General features: G+C 54.3%; 1 protein-coding gene across 3 annotated transcripts; it reads right to left on the bottom strand.

Moving 5' to 3' along the window:
• Nucleotides 1–443: 443 nt before the first annotated feature.
• Nucleotides 444–14,924, bottom strand: ITIH1 (inter-alpha-trypsin inhibitor heavy chain 1). 3 transcript variants are annotated; one of them, XM_033210077.1, is made up of 22 exons: nucleotides 14,766–14,924; nucleotides 14,493–14,513; nucleotides 13,997–14,163; nucleotides 13,458–13,562; nucleotides 12,910–13,072; nucleotides 12,125–12,238; nucleotides 10,477–10,602; nucleotides 10,276–10,392; nucleotides 9,406–9,574; nucleotides 9,192–9,317; nucleotides 8,067–8,248; nucleotides 7,316–7,501; nucleotides 6,111–6,250; nucleotides 5,459–5,613; nucleotides 5,355–5,369; nucleotides 4,945–4,965; nucleotides 4,492–4,572; nucleotides 4,197–4,310; nucleotides 2,676–2,877; nucleotides 1,582–1,754; nucleotides 874–985; nucleotides 444–724 (listed from the first exon to the last, which is right to left on the bottom strand). In XM_033210077.1, exons 1-22 carry the CDS (start codon nucleotides 14,880–14,882, stop codon nucleotides 595–597), a joined length of 2,736 nt encoding a protein of 911 aa, XP_033065968.1. In that variant the 5' UTR covers nucleotides 14,883–14,924; the 3' UTR covers nucleotides 444–594. The 3 variants fall into 3 exon arrangements, with proteins under 3 accessions (XP_033065968.1, XP_033065970.1, XP_033065969.1); XM_033210078.1 differs by having other exon boundaries at nucleotides 473–724; nucleotides 7,331–7,501; XM_033210079.1 differs by lacking the exon at nucleotides 14,493–14,513.
• Between the last annotated feature and the right edge of the window lie 1,647 nt (nucleotides 14,925–16,571).

The raw sequence follows: 16,571 nt of genomic DNA, 5'->3' as shown, positions 1-16,571 counted from the left end.
GACAGAAACTAGCAGAGAAAAAGCAGAAAGCCTCTGGGAAGCAGTGGGTGGAGGCCTGTTCGCGTTCACACTCAGAGCTCTCTAAAGCGTGGCTCACCTCCCTACACCCGCGATGTTGTGTTTTGACTGGGCCCCAAGGCCAAGCCAAGGGAAGGGCCCTGATCGGGTAATTCCAGGCATTTACGTGAGGAGATGGTAGCATGCCACTCCTGGCCCCCTGAAATCACAGCTTCTGGGCAGGGACTGTCTCTGCCTTTGGAAAATACCAGCCTGGCTGTCAGACGTTACAAACCTTCGGCAGGGAAATGGTGTGAGCTTTCTTCCCAGCCTCTGACCTGCTTCTCCTGTCCCTGGATCTGCTGTAACCCCTAAGTCCATCTGAGGGGCAGCATCTTGGGCTGCCTCCCTGCCATCCTCCCTCCCCAAAATCAGCCAGCTCAGGGTGGACATGGTCTCTCTTTAATGGAAGTCATGAGGTGCTTTGACACAAGGAACCGGCTTAGTTAAGGAGGTGCAGCCTCAGCAGCAGGTCAGGATGTCGTCTTCCTCCTCTGCCTTGGCCCCGGGGGAGGACAGGCATGCTGGCCAGAGGGCTCAGAATATGTCGGAGATGATATAGTCAGTGTAGGCACCATCGATGAGTCCAGCCCCATTGTTGTGAATGAACCAGCAAGACACCTCGGCCCCATGCCGCGGGTCCTTGCTGTAGTCCTTTTGCAAACCCCTGTGCAGAGACAAGTCAGCTGGGGTCACCCTTCGGACCAGTAGGGCAGCACCTCCCCAGGAAGCCCACCCATGTGACACTTGGAGGAAGACCCGCAAGAACTGCAAAGTGGCCGAGGGCAGACGTGCGTGGCAGGCAGGCTCACCCACCTGGTGACCGTGAGCCGGCGGTTCTTCACCACCATCGTGGCATCTGGCTTTGTGGGGTCGGAGCCTGGGCGGATGTCAGACACTTCAAAACCAATGGGGTGGAAAAATTGCCCTAGAAAGGCACATTGGAGACAGTGGTTACTGTCTCGGGGACTTGCTCCTGCCCTACACTCAGCAGGTACCCACTGTGGGCTTAGAGCATTGCTTGACCGCTTTTTTCCCAGGGCTTGACTGTTTCTGCTAAAAGTCCCAGTACGAAAAGCTACCTTTGGTTCACTTGCTGTAGAGAAGAAGATACATTTCTAAGTGGTCCTACCTCTTGTCTTTTAAAACGGGATCTGTCTGGGGAGAGAGGTTTGAGGGACAGGTGCCCATAGAGAGCAGTGTCTGTAGAAAGGCCACACAGGAGCAGTGTGGTCAGCGACCCACCCTACTCACAAAGTCCCTGGGAACCCTCTGGGCCTTTCTTTTTGCGATCAGACCTCTGCCCTTCACTTGCTCCCAGGCTCACCTAAGCGTTTGTTTCACTGTGTGTTTGCTCACAGCCTCACCAAGACAGGCCCTCAGACGGCTCTGCACCTTTGAGGCCACACTGGAGGTGGGCCTGTCCTGGTGCCCAGCTATAGAGCTGACCGGTGGCCCCAGGTCCCACACGTTCTCTGGCTTCAACACCCTGCCCCACAGCCCTGCCAGCCTGGCCAGCCGTACCCAGCAGCCCATGCGTCCGGGCTGACATCCGATGACTGTCCAGCACATAGAAGCCCAGGAAGTCCTGGTGGACGGAACTCCCCTTCCACACTCGGTGCAAAACAACCTCAAAGGTACCGCCGTCATCCACAGACACCACCAGGTTCCTCTTCTTGTTGATGGTCACCACCACCCTGCAGAGCCAGGTGGCCATGAGGGCAGGTGTGGCTGCACTGCATTCCTCTCCATTCGGCTGCCCTTGTCATCTGGGACCCAACCCTTATGACCACACCCCCACCCCATGGCCTTCATCCCCAGATGGCCGGCTATTACCTGTTCCACACCCCTCCCACATCTTGCTATTGTGCATAGGGCCCTTGCAATGTGCCAGACCCTGTGCTAAGTCCTCTATGCAAACTGCATCATTCAGTTCTCACTCTGAGCCTGTGAAGTCTAAGGCTCAGAGAGGTTAAGTAACTTGCCCAAGGTGGCACAGCTGGTAAGCAGAGGAGCCAGGACTTGGACTTCAGGCTGTCTAATATCAGAGTCCGTGTTCTCTGACTCCCACTTGTCACCTGTGACTTCCACAGCAGACTCTCCCCACCTCTTCCCATACCTCTGCTACCAGCATTGCTACCTGCATTGCTCTGGTGCTCAGCAGAGTTTGTTGAATGAATGAATGAGTAAAGGAAGGAAAAATCATGAGACAACGCAGACTAAGACAGATGCCAAATGAGAAGCCCAGAGAAATCTGGAGTTCAACAGAGGAAGAGAGCAGGAGGGCTGAGGGGAAGAGGTGGCCTCTCTGCTGGGCCTGGCAGGATGAGCTGGCTTTGTTTGGTGGAGACGTGGATGGCATTCAGAGCTAAGATGCGGTGGGAACACAGATGCCATGCAGCCCAGAGGACTGGATATGTCTGGACCCAGAGGACATATCCAGGAACCAAGGGAAATGGAGGACTGGGTGGCCCATGGAGACTGACATGTCTGCACAGGCCACATGGGCGTCACCCACAGACATGGCTCAGGGACGAGGGCCCTGCAGACTCAGACAGCAGCATCCTGGGCCCAGGCCACACCTCCCCCTGCTTCTTGCCCAGGCCCTGGCAGGTTACCCATCCTGCCGCAGCACAGCCTGGTCCCTCCAGGAAAACACAGGCCCACCAGAGCCGGGGTTCAGCGTGATGTTCTGAGGAGTCACTTCCAACTGAAAGGCCGTGGCAGGGTTTGCGATTCCCAGCCGCCCGAAATACGTGCCGTCATGCTGCCCAGGGCTCCTGGCCTTGTTGCCAATGAGCTGCCCGTTCACTGAGAAGCCTGCAGTGGAGCAAGAGAGCATCCAGGTTGGGAAGGGGCCTGCCTGGCTTTGCTCAGCAGGATCGTGCCTCCTCCCTAAGAGGCCCCTACGCTCTGCCTGTGCCACTCCGTCTTTGAGAGTCTCCTGCCTCGGGGTCTCCAGGTCTGGTCCTACACACAGCACCACCTCTGCTTCCTCTCCACCCCTCCTGCCATGCCAAATATCCCATACTCAGCTTTTGATTCTGGGTCTTAATGGAGGTCTTGCCTCCCTGAGGACAGGACCCAGCCTGCTCCTTCTCTGGGGCCCCAGCCCCTAACACAGGGACAGGCTCCCATCGTGCTGGAAATGCATTGTGGGACCTCTTCACAGAGGTCTCCGCTGACCTGGGCAGCCACAGAGCCCCCTCCCTACTCTCACTCTGCCAACCTAGCATGTCTCATGCTCTGAAATGATCATCTTAGAATGTGTTCACCTGTTTGTCTTCCCCTTCCCTAAACTCTATGAAAGCAGGGACTATCTTGGCTCCCACTGTGCTCCCAGCCCCTCGCTGGTACACAACAAACACTTGCAGATGGGCTGAGTGGCCAGGGAGGTAGGGGGACAGGAGGGAGCAGGGCTGAGATAAGGAGAGGGAACCATTCCCCATCACCAAGGCACTGCTGGGAGAGAGGCACTTAGAGGCTCTGCTCAGCCGTGCTTCGTGGGGAAGGTGGGGCAGGACCTTGACATATTTGCAGGACCCAGTATGAAATAAAAAGGAAGGGCCCCTTGTTTAAAAAGTGTTAAGGGTTTCAAGGTGGCAACGGAAGAACATTAAACCGGCCGGGCACGGTGGCTCACACCTGTAATCCCAGCACTTTGGGAGGCTGAGGTGGGCAGATTACCTGAGGTCAGGAGTTTGAGACCAGCCAGGTCAACATGGTGAAACCCCATCTCTACTAAACATACAAAAATAAGTCAGTCATGGTGGCATGCACCTGTAGTCCCAGCTACTCAGGAAGCTGAGGCAAGAGAATCACTTGAACCCAGGAGGCAGAGGTTGCAGTGAGCAGAGATCACACCACTGTACTCCAGCCTGGGTGACAGAGCAAGACTGTCTCAAAAAAAAAAAAAAAAAAAGTCCCTGTGTGCCTACTCCAGTCACATGCCCATGAAGCTGCCCCTGTGCAGATGCAGCCAGGAGGATGGGGTGGGAAGGCAGCAGGTACAGCCCAGCCAGGTAGATGGTGCCCAGGCAGAGGGCAGTGGAGGCCTTGGCCACAGTCCTGTTTGTGGCTGAATGTTAAGGGCAGAGGAGCCCTGGCCCTGTCTGGCAGAGGCGTGATGCCCGCCATACCTGTGTTGGGGTCCTGTACCAGACTCAGGATCACACCAGGCTCCTCGTTGATGTTGAAGCACAGAGCGTCCTCTTTCTGGGGCACGTGGATGATGAAGTGAGGGTCCGTGTCCACTGGGGGCACAGCATGGAATTTGTTAGATTGGACATCGGGCAGATGGGGCTGGCCAGGGGCTGGGGTTCAGCTAGGCAGGTCCCAGAAAGAGAGAGAGACAGAGAGAGAGAGACAGAGAGAGAGAGTCAGGCAGGGTGGGTCCCAAACAAGGGTGTCCCTCAGACCCTTCCAAGGACTCACCGCCAGTCACTCGGTCTGGCAGCCGCTGGGTATTGGAGCTGGAACGAGTAGGAGAAGGCTGCAAGGCTGACAGCAGGAACGCTGATGGGAAGGGGAGTGGCATTTAGAAGCGGGGCAGCCAGGCCTTCCCTGGGGCTGCTGATCCCTCTGATGACTCTTTCCTCATTGGTGGGGTTAGCCTGAGGCCACCAAGCAGGGATGTCCACTCAACATCACATGCCCTTGACTGGCTCTCGGGACACGGGAACAGAAGCTTGGCCTGGCATGTTTAACTGGCCCCCTCTCTGTCTCCTCCCACAGGGACCTCAGGTTGGGGAGGCCAGGCTGTTCCGGGGTCTGTTCTAAGGATTCCCAGTGACAGGCAGTGAAGACAGCTAGAATGGAGGAAGAAAGCCAACTGGGTAATAATCAAGGAGGTGTAGAGATATGAATGCCAGGATGGCTGCCACTTACTCCTCCTGGGTCCCAGCATCTCTGTAGAAGACAAAGACATATTATTGAAGGCAGTGTCACCCACGGCGCCCCACACGAAAGGCATGCAGCTCTGTTCACAACAGGCCTGGACCTAGCCCTCCCTCTGGGAGTCTCAGCCCTCCCCTGGGGTCCTGCCTTCTCACAGACATACGCTCACATCAAGAGGGGACCGGTGGAGGCTGCTGGGTGTTCAGCCTGCACAAAAGCTCACAAAGCGTGGCAGGGAGTTCACGGTGATGTGGAGAAGGGTGGCTCAGGGGACGGAAGAACGGGAAGGAGTGGAGTCGGGGAAGAAGAAGGATGGGGAGCTGCGTGCCTGGGGCCAGAGCACCTGCCACCTGCCCAGCCACCGAAGCCCAGAGCTGAAACTAATGCAATTTAAAACTCACCCAAAGGTGGAGAATCTGGAAGGGAGGGAAAGAGAAAGGAATTAAAGCCCCAGAGGTTTCTGGCCCACGGCCTCCCCTTCTGCAGACCCCTGCAGCCTATATACCCTCTGAGGGCTTGTCGATGATGGGCTTCAGGCCGTCCTGATCCGCCATGCCCCTGATGCTCATGGAGGTCAGCGGGGTCACAAACCCATACTCCAGCGACATCCGCAGGGCCTGGGATGACAGGTGGGCCCTCTCCTCTCCATCCACCTTCATCCTGCATTCAAGACAGAGGCTGGCTCCAAGCCCTGACTTGCACGGCCCTCATCCTTTCACCTATCCATTCACTCAATCATTCATTCATTCATTCGACACATATGTATTAAGCCCCCATGGTGTCCTGTGTAGTGGCTATGTCTTCAGGGGCCTCCAGGTTTAATGATTTCTTACAGAGATCACTTGGAGATTTGGTGGGACTGAGGGGTATGCCTCAGAGATATGCAGAGCAGTTAATAGCTGTGAGATCCAGGTCAAGAGGTCTAACCTCCCTGAGCCTCCCTGTGCTGACTGAGGGTAAATAGCAGGCTGCCTTGTGCCCTGGTGGGCCCGCCCGGACTGTTGACTGACTGGTGGATATTAACTCAGTGAGCCAAGCAGAAGAGGAAAGTAAATCTGACCTACCTGCCTGAGAACCACCCCTCCTCTGCTCACCTGCAAAGGGTGAGGGGACTCTGGGTGGTCAGTGCCCACGTGGGGCAGCTGCAGGGGCCCTACCGCTTGGCCAGCAGTTCCTGGATGGTGAGGTAGGCCCAGAGGCGCTCGACGTGGTTCTCCAGCATGTGGCCACGCTCTCGGAGCAGTTTCTTCATCTCCTCCTCATCCACTAGGCAGGTTGTACTGAATTCTTGTCCCTCCTGAGAGTTGAGGTACAGAGAGGGGCGGTGCACCATGATGAGCATGGCCCCTGGCTAGTGCTCAGGGCTCTGAGGGGTCCATTTCATGTGGTCTCTGCAGCTTCGTCCTCAGCATCACCTGCTTTCCTGAGCCTGTTCGCCTCATCCTATTTGTTCATTCTTGCCAAGCACCCTCTGTGAGCCAGGCTTGGCCTGGACCCTAGGGATCCCATGGAATGGGAGAACTAGGCCCTGCCTTGTGGAGTTTCTCTGGGGGAGGCTAATAAGCACCCAGCTGTTTCCACTATGACCCACTCCAAATGCCCACCAAGTTCTAGGCAGGCTGCACCATTCAACTTGCCACGGCACACAAATGTGCCTCCTCCATCCAGCTACATTAACTGTGGCACCACTTCCCAAGGGCATCCTATGCACCAGCTGCTGCCTACGGGTATTATATGTATTATTCCATTTGCTCCACACAATGCTCTGGTGCAGTATGGTACAGAAAAGGAAACTGAGGCCTAGAGAACTGGACCCTTTGCCCAAGGATGCCCAGCTGGTCAGGGTGGCACCAGGGTCCAGCTCAACTCTCCTTACTCAAAGCCTGAGTTCCGAACCTTCGATCACACTGTAGGGCATTGTCTGTGTTCTGGAGGGCAGGGTCCAGGTCTCACATGCCTGTCCCACCACACACAGCTGCACATACACACATGCACTGCACCATGACACAAAACATGGCACACAGTAGGTGTTCAGGAAACGGTTATCAAATGAGAAGGGAGAGGCTGGTTTCTTGTTCTCTTGCACCTTGGGATGAATGATGCGAAAAATAACAATTGGTCACTGGGGGCCAAGGGACTGCAATGGATCAAGGCCATATTGGCCCCATTCTAGCCAATCCAGCCCCCAGGATGCCTGTGTGGAGGGATGTTCAGGCCTGGGGTGTATGTGGCATGATGGGGGTGAGGGCACTACTCTGGGGAAAGAGAGGCCTCTGGGGGTTGGCAGGAATGGGGAACAGTGTGGGTCTGGAGCCTCTAGGGTGCTGCGTGGCCTCTCCACCCTCCATGGCCCACCATTTACCCCATGGGCCCGCACATCAGCCTTGAAGCTGCTCTGTTTGTTGTCAGCAATGCGCCCGGCCACCACAATCTCTGAGCCTTCGTAGTACTGTTTGTGGCGGTTCTGGGTCAGGGCCAAGATAGCATCCTGGGGGTACTGCAAATCCACATCCACCAGCAGGGGTTTGGCTACCTGGCTGTAGAAACCCTGCAGGGATAGAGGTTGCAGCCTTAGAGCTGAGCATCCTGGGCCCCTGATGGGAAGCCTGCCCACAAAGTGGAGTGCTGGGAATTCCCAAGTTTAGAGAAGAAATCTGAGGGTCCGAGAGGTCAAGTAGCTGGCTCGAGGTCATGCTGCTGATTTTTTTTATTTTTTGAGACAGAGTCTCACTGTGTTGCCCAGGCTGGAGTGCAGTGGCATAATCTCAGCTCATTGCAACCTCCACCTCCTGGGCTCAAGCGATTGTCCTGCCTCAGCCTCTCAAGTAGCTGAGATTACAGGCACGCACCAACACACCCGGCTAATTTTTGTATTTTTAGTAGAGACGGGGTTTCACCATGTTGGCCAGGCTGGTCTCGAACTCCTGATCCACCCACCTCGGCCTCCCAAAGTGCTGGGATTACAGGCTTGAGCCACCACGCCTGGCCCATGCAGCTGATTTGAACTCTATGCCAGAGCTTTATCTGCTCATCTAGGCTGATGGGCAAATGGCCACCAAGGCTGGGCTCCCTATGGCATGCCATTGGAGGTACAGGGGGTTGTGAGGGGAGACCTGCAGCTGCTGGGTGGCATCACGGTCCTCGTAGATTCTCTGGGCCCGTCCGTTGTTCTCCATGGACATGACCTCCAGAAAGTTAAAGTCCACATTGTGGCCGAAACCCAGGTTGTAGAGCGGGAACCTGCCCCGGATGGCGTTGCGGACGTTCTTGAGTATTTGGGAACGGTCTGTCACCCCTGCAGCCACACACCTGGGTAGTGACGGGATGCTGGCCCACAGGCATGTGGGGCATGAGGGGGCTCTGGGGAACACTCCCTGGGGCTCAAGCCTTCTATCTCAGAGCATCTCCAGTCTCCCGGGCGCCCTGAGACATCACCTCCTCCTTGCTCTCCTGGGAGACTGCAGCAGCTACCAACAGCTCCTCACAGACCCCGCCCATCTAGGTAGGTCCATCAGCAGCAAGTCTGATTCTGCTCGAAACCCTGCCATGGCTCCTTTGCCGTGGGACCCTGCTGACCTTCCCAACCTTGTTTCACCCCGTTCTGCACAGGCCCACAGTTCCCGGGCAGGCTATGCCAGTGCACACACCCCTTTTATGACTTAAGCTGCCCCTTCTGCCTGGGATTCCTTCCTGACACTCTCTCCTCTTTCTAGACTGAGCTCAGGAGTCACCTCCTCCAGGAGGCCCTCCCAGACATCTCCCTGGGTCAGGTGTCCCTTGTCTATGGTTCCACAGCCCGAAGCACCCTGTTCTTTCAGGGCCCTCAGTATCTACTCCTGGATCTCCCTCCCCGAGTAGGTCCTGGGCTCTTTGAGGGCAGAGATATGTCTTGTTCCCTTGGTATTTCAGTCCCTAGCCCCATGCTTAGCACACAGTAGGCAATAAATAAATAGTTCATTAAACCATAAACAGAAGCGTGGAATCCTGCCCATCCTCCGGGGACTCGTACAGACCTGTCATTTAGAAACATCTCCAATTTCTCAACTCACAGAACAGAGGTACACCATGGAGCTCCCACAGACTTTGTGGTCTGAATTGTGCTTTTAGACCAGTGCTTGACTTTGCTCTGAGCCTTTCTGCCCCCTGATGGCATCTCCAATGGTTGGGTTTCCAACTTCAGCTTGCATGTCTCAGGTGACAAGATCACCACCTCCCACGGCAGCCCCCAAGGTGCTTACCCTCTGTGGGATCGCCGTCTGTCAACATGATGAGAATTGAGGCATGGTTGCTGAGTTCTGGGAGGCTTGCCTGAACTTGGTTCAAGATCTCAATTCCCCGGAGCAAACCTCCATTCAGGTTTGTGGCTGCAAAGAAGAGAAAGCAGACCAGTGTATGCCCTCATTCTGAAGGGACAGAGGTGACATCAAGGTGGCCTGAGACCCCCACCCTTACCCTCATCCAGGGAAAAGCGCTGCACAAAGTCTTTAGCCGCTTGTACGTTGGCCTCAGATGCTTGCACCAGTGAGCCCTTCCATGATTGCACTCGAGACCCAAAAAGAACCAGATCAAAGTAGTCTCCTGGCTGCAAGTCCCCCAGAATTTTAAGGAGTGCCTCCTTGGTCTGCAAGGACAGAACAGTCAGTAAACGGACAGGGCCCCAAGGTTGTCCCAGGACAGCACCTTCCATCAACTCCAATACCTGTTTCAGTGATCCACAGAGTGGACAAGCAGGAGGAGATAGGACAACCAGGTGACCCCGAGACAGGAGCATCCTGCCGGGCCTTGGGGTGGATGAGGGGGGTGGAGAAGGCAAAGGAACCCAGGATGGGGAAAAGAAATGATCAGGAGTTCTGGAGGGGCAGGATTAAGAGAAAGGACCCCAGGAGTTGTGCTTCTAGAATACTCCTTGTCCAGCCATGTCTACTGCACCATGGAGAGAGCACTCCAAACCCTGTGGGTGGAGAGCTATTCCCTGCTATAAGATGCCTCCCCACGGACCACCATAATTACCCCCAGCACTTGTAGTGCATAGGTTTCCTCTTCTAAGCACTTCCCCAGGGGGTAACTCCATGACCCTGTGGACACCATTGTCAGTCCCATTTTTTGCCATTAAGGAGAGGTGAATGCACTTTCTCACAACTGCACAGTGAGGAAGTGATGCTGATTCTGGAGATGCTAACCACTGGGATTTCCTGTTAAATCACCCTGCCTCTGACCAGGAGGATAAATCCCAAACCAGACTCTGCCAGCAAAACTGGCATGCGGTGAGCAAAGGGGCTGCGGAAGCTTCTGCTGGGTGAGCTGTTTCAAGCTGCAGCCTACCTGCTTCACTTTCTGGCCTCTCATGGAGCCACTGATGTCAATCACAAAAACCACATTCTTGTTCATGTTTGTCAGGTTTTGGGGGGCGAAGAAGTGGGCAAAGTGGTTATTGGCCACCTGAAATAGAGGAGAACAAGTGAGGCCACTCTCACAGCACCCCATGTCCATCCTCTAGGTGCTGAGCCAGAAGCTCAGGCTTACCAGAAGGTCACAGATCTTGTCTCGACTGACATCATAGGTCACCTTGAAATGCCCGTTCAGTAAGGATGTAGAGCATGCGGGGCAGGACTGCTGCTGGCTCACAGTGGGACGGAACAGCACGTGACCCTGGAACCGTCAAGAGTCTGAGCCATTACTGGTTTGTGTAACCACAAACAGGATGTTTGAAAAGACAACATAAGAAGGTGTGTGTGTGTGTGTGTTTGCATGGGTACAGAAACGAGTTCGGTGGGCCACTCACTCACTTAGCTGTCGAGAGCACACACCTGTAGGTGGTGGGAGAGATGACCCATTCCCTTGCTTATACTCTTCTGAATCATTGGGATTTTCTACAATGAACATCATCACTTTGGGTATATAAATAAGAACAAAATAACAGCAATGTGATAGCATGGGAGACATCTGTCAACTCAAACTGTTGACATCTGTCAACTCATGTGTCAACACTACAATACTGTGCTGGGAAATAAAAGCTGCCCAGGTTGACAAAGAACAGAGACTGGAAGGAAGGGTCCAGGATGGAAGCTGAGGTCTGGTTGGAGTTGGTGATGTGCTTGGGGAAGCTAGTGATGGTTTTTATTCAATACTTTCTATATTCCTGGACTTCATACATTTTTCTATAAAGAAATTTTTGTTTGTTATGAAAGTAAGATAAGCTCATCAAAAAGAAGCAGAAGCAAAAGGAAGAAGAAGCAGCAGAGAAGAAGAAGAAGAAGAAGAAGAGAAGAAGAAGAAGAAGAAGAAGAAGAAGAAGAAAAGCAGCAGTGAAGAAGAAGAAGAAGAAGAAGAGGAAGAAGGAGAAGAAGAAGAAGGGGAGGAGGGGAGGAGGAGGAGGAGGTGGAGGAAGAGGAGAGAAAGGAAGGAAGATAAAATAGAACCTTGAAAAATTCTTGGGAAGAGAAGAACCCATCCCTTTGTTCCCCCACAGTAAGCAAGCATGTTTGCTAACACTCTGAGGTGTCATATTTTGTTTAAAAGGAAGCCTCTCTAAACTGTAAGAAGCACTTCTTTTAAATGAACTGTGGTGCAGGCTCTACATAAGTGGGAACTAAAGGGTTTGTTCCCGGCTTGGGTTAGGGGCAAGTCAGGAAGCAGGGCACTGCCCATCCATACAACACACTCCTCCAGGAACCTGGGGTGGGGGCGAGCCAGGGGCTTCTGGGATTCCTGCAAATGGTGGCAAGCGACAAGTCGTTGGGTAGGCCAAAGGTCTTTCCAAACTTATGTTTCCAAGAAACCTGAAGCTTGGAATCCTAACTACACCAGCACATGAGGTTTATTTATGTGCTAGATGTTTCCCCGAATGCTCTTCCATGGGCGTGAGGCAGGCAAAGAGGGCACTGAGGCCCAAGCAAGCCAGCGACTCACCCTGGACCATACAGCCAGTGTGTGGTGGAGCTGGAGCTGGCTTCTTCCCCACCTCAGCATGCAGGATTTTGCTAAATTGCCCTGAGAACCAGGATTGCTGAGTTCTCCTAGGCACCAATCACATGACACCAGCCTCTCTCATCCTGAGGGCAGACCACAGCCCCTGCCTGGTTTCTCGGCTAAGGCTGGACATTCCATAAGGGGTGGGCAGGCTGAGAAGTCCCCAAAGGGCCCACCACCACCTCTTTGCCATCCCATGTACCTTTTTTCCTGAGAAGGACTTCTTGATAGTTTGGGCTGCCAGTTCCTTGGGCAGGAAAGAGGCCTGGGCATCCAGCTTGCTGATCCCCTGGGGCTCGAAGATGTCCACATCGATCTGCACCATTGAAGCAAATTCTTTTTTTTTTTTTTTAAGATGGAATCTTGCTTTGTTGCCCAGGCTGGCCTTGAACTCCTGGGCTCAAGCCATCCCCTGCCTCAGCCTCCGTCGTAGCTGGGATTATGGGCTCACACCACACTGAAGCAAATTCTCTACCAGGACTCCCACTCACCAAGTCTCAGCCAAGAGCCAACACGTGTCCTGGCCACCTACTGTGTGCAGCACCCACCCAGCCCTGATCACAGGGCCTGGTACTCAGTAGGCACTCCAAAGATACTGACCAAATGAAAGTGTACATGCCTGCCTCCCTCAACTCAGCCACTACTTAGGTGCCAGCAATAATTCCAGGCCCTCAGGCTGCACGGGACTTTCTGGTTTACAAAATTACCTGGACATTCAGTACTTCTTGTGATCCCTGTGGCGGTCCTGGGACCCACAGTAATCCCCCATTTAGCAGATGAGCAAACCGAAGCTCAGAGATAAAGAGGAAGTTAGAGAGTTCAGGGAGTTCCCTGCCCAAGAAGAGCGCATCAGAGCTCACCCTGAGGAGTTAATCCCTGTCCCTGTGTTCTCAGGCCTGGGTGACACAGGGTGGGTGCTCAACTAGTGTTGGGAGCCATGGTGACAGAGAGAGGGGCAGGAGCCCTGCCCTGGGACCTGTGATCTACCTCAAAATGATGCACCAGCTGCTTAGGCTTGACTTTGATGACAATTTCATACTGCTTAAGGTTTCTCTTCAGCACTTCCTCATAGGTCAGCTGAAACGTGACCTTGCTCTGGGGATTGACGTTGAGGTGGATGGTGAATTGCTCCATAGTTCTCCCCGAGGCCCTGGATGTGCCACCAGAGGCAATAGCAGATAGACAGAGGGTAAATGACATGTGGGTCCTTGTCACTTAATATGTGGCCCTCAGAATTGATTTCTCTTAGATAAGTGCTGCTCCCAGGTTTCCTTGGACCTCACAAATGTGTCAGCTGGCTGGTCAGGGTCAGGGCCCAAGATGGGGGGGCCCACTTCTCCCAGTGGCAGATCTGGGAAAAGGGCAACTGCACAGCAGCCTGTTCAGTGCACTGTGCTGGCATCTGGGTTTGAGCTGTTTGCTCACCCTTCCATCATCCTGGGCTGTTCTCCACCAAAGCCACCTTGCAGCTGTCAGCTCTGTCCTGGCTGGGGAGGGCAACCCTAGAGATGAGACCAGCAGGGCCCAGAACTCACCTGACAAGGCCGGCATTCTCTCCTGAGATAGCTGCTTTCCGGTACTGCTTCCATGCAGTCACCTTGTCCTTTATGTCTCCAATAAATGCGTTTCCATCTGCCGTACTGCAGGGAGGGGAGGATACCCTCAGGAAAGATGAGCCTCCTGACCATACAGGTCCTGAGAGGGCCTGTCCATGTGAGCCCTTGGATAAGGACACCTCCTGACTGGCCTTCCACTGCCCATGGTGGAACTCAGGGGTCCATGGGCAACGAGGTGAGCAACCCAGGTCAGAGGCCGGCAAGAAGCCTCAGACGCTGACCTTGGCTCCTTGGTTTCTAGCCTGAAACATGCTGTAGGGGCCCCAGTTTGCCTCCAAGATGGGAGCCAAGCACAGATCTAAAGGGCTTCTTCCTCCTCTCAGAGCCAGGGCTGGTCTGTGGCCCTTCTAGGAGGAGGAGATGCTCTGCGCTATCTGGCCACTCTGATCCTTGTTCTTAGGCTGGGACTAGTAAGCGGCATCCCTGCGAGAGGGCATGGGAGTTGGGCAGGCACGCACATGGCAAAGTCACTGATGAAGGCTGTCTTGGGGATTTCCACGTCGAAGGCCACTTCCCTGGCTTCATTGGCAGTGTTGACCACTTGGCTGGTGACAACATAGTGGGCAAAGCGAGAGGTGACTTTGCAGTTGACTTTCAAACTCCGGATGAACACGCCATCGACAGCCTAAAGTGAGACATGAAGGAGCTGTGGACCGAGACAGAGCCTCTGTCGGTGAGGTACTTCCTGTGGTATGGGGGCTTGGCACTCAGCTCCAGTGCATGGTGCCCAGATGCCGGAAGAACAGACCAGACCTCCCAGGAAGACCCCTGCTCTCTGGCTGAGACTGTGCTATGGAGCATGAGGTGAGATGGGAACAAGTCCCCATTTCTAGGACCCTGGAGAGTACCCCCTGCCTATGGCCCTGACAGAGGGGTCCACCCCTGAGGGGTTGGGAAAAGCAAGCCTGTAAAAAGGGCTCCGTCACAGACCCCTTTGCTAGGACTCTTACTCACGGTGTCCACAGCCTGTCGCTTCTGCAAAACAAAATCAGGGTCAAGTGTGAGAGGAAAACTCAGGAGACTGCGGCCTCAGTTCAGGGGTGGGAGTGGAACGTAGCCTGTGTCCTCTGCCCCTTAGCCTCACCTCCTTGGTGCTGCTAGGAGGTCACTGCTCCACTCAGAAGTGGAGGAGATGGCCCTGGCCCCTGGAGTGGGGGTCTTGTGTCCCGCCCGGGGCCTCATCCAGGTTCAGCTGCCTATTTCTGCCCTGTGGGTTTAGCCACATACCTCGCTGCTCTTGGACCTGCCTGTAGCCGAGCCCAGGGCAGGCATGGCCTGCAGGACGAGGAGAGACACCAGGTACACACACAACAGCAGCCCCCGAAGCCCCATGGCACCATCCATGCTCTAAGGCTCCCGCTGCCCTGTCACCTCACTCAGACCAGTAATCAATACAGTGCTGGATAAACATGGATTAAACATTAGACAAGGTGCAGGCAAATATTAATGACAAAAACTGCAATGACTTTTGCACCAACCTAACACAATTTGAGGAATCAAAATTTGGCAGTGGAAGCTTTCTGCCTGGGGTGGGGTTCCCAGCTCTGGGCGGTGTAAACTCCTGATGGGGCTCCAGACCGTGTCCCTCTGTGTAGAACTGCACTTAGCCTAAGTGAACTGTGAGGACCCCCGGATGGCTCATCTCTTCCTCGGGCTGGCACAGGGCAGCACCAGTAACACGGTGACACGTCACAAGAAGCAACAGTTAAAAATGGATTTCTAAACTTCATTAGGCTTTACTTTTTTTTTTTGAGATAGAGTTTTGGTCTTGAGTGCTAGAGTGCAATGGCAGGATCTCGGCTCACTGCAACCTTTGCCTCCTGGGTTCAAGTGATTCTCCTGCCTCAGCCTCCCAAGTAGCTGGGATTACAGGTGCACACCACCATGCCCAGCTAATTTTTGTATTTTTAGTAAAGACAGGGTTTCACCACATTGGCCAGGCTGGTCTCGAACTCCTGACCTCAGGTGATCTGCCCATCTCAGCCTCCCAAAGTGCTGGGATTACAGGAGTGAGCCATTGCGCCTGGCCAGGCTTTACTTTCAAAATTCCTTTTTTTTTTTTTTTTTGAGACGGAGTCTCGCTCTGTCACCCCGGCTGGAGTGCAGTGGCCGGATCTCAGCTCACTGCGAGCTCTGCCTCCTGGGTTTACGCCATTCTCCTGCCTCAGCCTCCTGAGTAGCTGGGACTACAGGCGCCCGCCACCTCACCTGGCTAGTTTTTTATATTTTTTTAGTGGAGACGGGGTTTCACCGTGTTAGCCAGGATGGTCTCGATCTCCTGACCTTGTGATCCGCCCGTCTCGGCCTCTCAAAGTGCTGAGATTACAGGCTTGAGCCACCGCGCCTGGCCTTTTTTTTTTTTTTTTTTTTTTTTTTTTTTTTTGAGGCGGTGTCTCGCTCTGTCGCCCGGACTGGAGTGCAGTGGCCGGATCTCAGCTCACTGCAAGCTCCGCCTCCCGGGTTTACGCCATTCTCCTGCCTCAGCCTCCCGAGGAGCTGGGACTACAGGCGCCCGCCACCTCGCCCGGCTAGTTTTTGTATTTTTAGTAGAGACGGGGTTTCACCGTGTTAGCCAGGATGGTCTCGATCTCCTGACCCCGTGATCCGCCCATCTCGGCCTCCCAAAGTACTGGGATTACAGGCTTGAGCCACTGCGCCCGGCCGGCCTTTTTTTTTTAAAGACAGGGTCTCCCTCTGTCACAGAGGCTGAAGTGCAGTGGGCGATCTTGGTTCACTGCAGCCTCGACCTCCCAGACTCAACTGATCTACCCACCTCAGCCTTCTGAGTAACTGGGACCACAGGAATGTGGCACCACATCCAGCTGATCATTTTTATTTTCTGTTGAAACAGGGTTTCAGTCGGGCGAGGTGGCTCACGCCTGTAATATCAGCACTTTGGGAGGCTGAGGCAGGCAGATCACTTGAGGCCAGGAGTTCCAGCCCAGCCTGGGCAACATGGTGAAACCCCATCTCTACCAACAATACAAAAATTAGCCAGGCATGGTGACACGCATCTGTGGTTCCAGCTACTCG

Source organism: Trachypithecus francoisi, unplaced genomic scaffold, assembly GCF_009764315.1.
Source record: "Trachypithecus francoisi isolate TF-2019V2 unplaced genomic scaffold, Tfra_2.0 Lachesis_group0, whole genome shotgun sequence".
NCBI classification, from domain to species: Eukaryota; Metazoa; Chordata; class Mammalia; order Primates; family Cercopithecidae; genus Trachypithecus; species Trachypithecus francoisi.
This window is presented reverse-complemented; position numbering and strand designations above follow the sequence as displayed.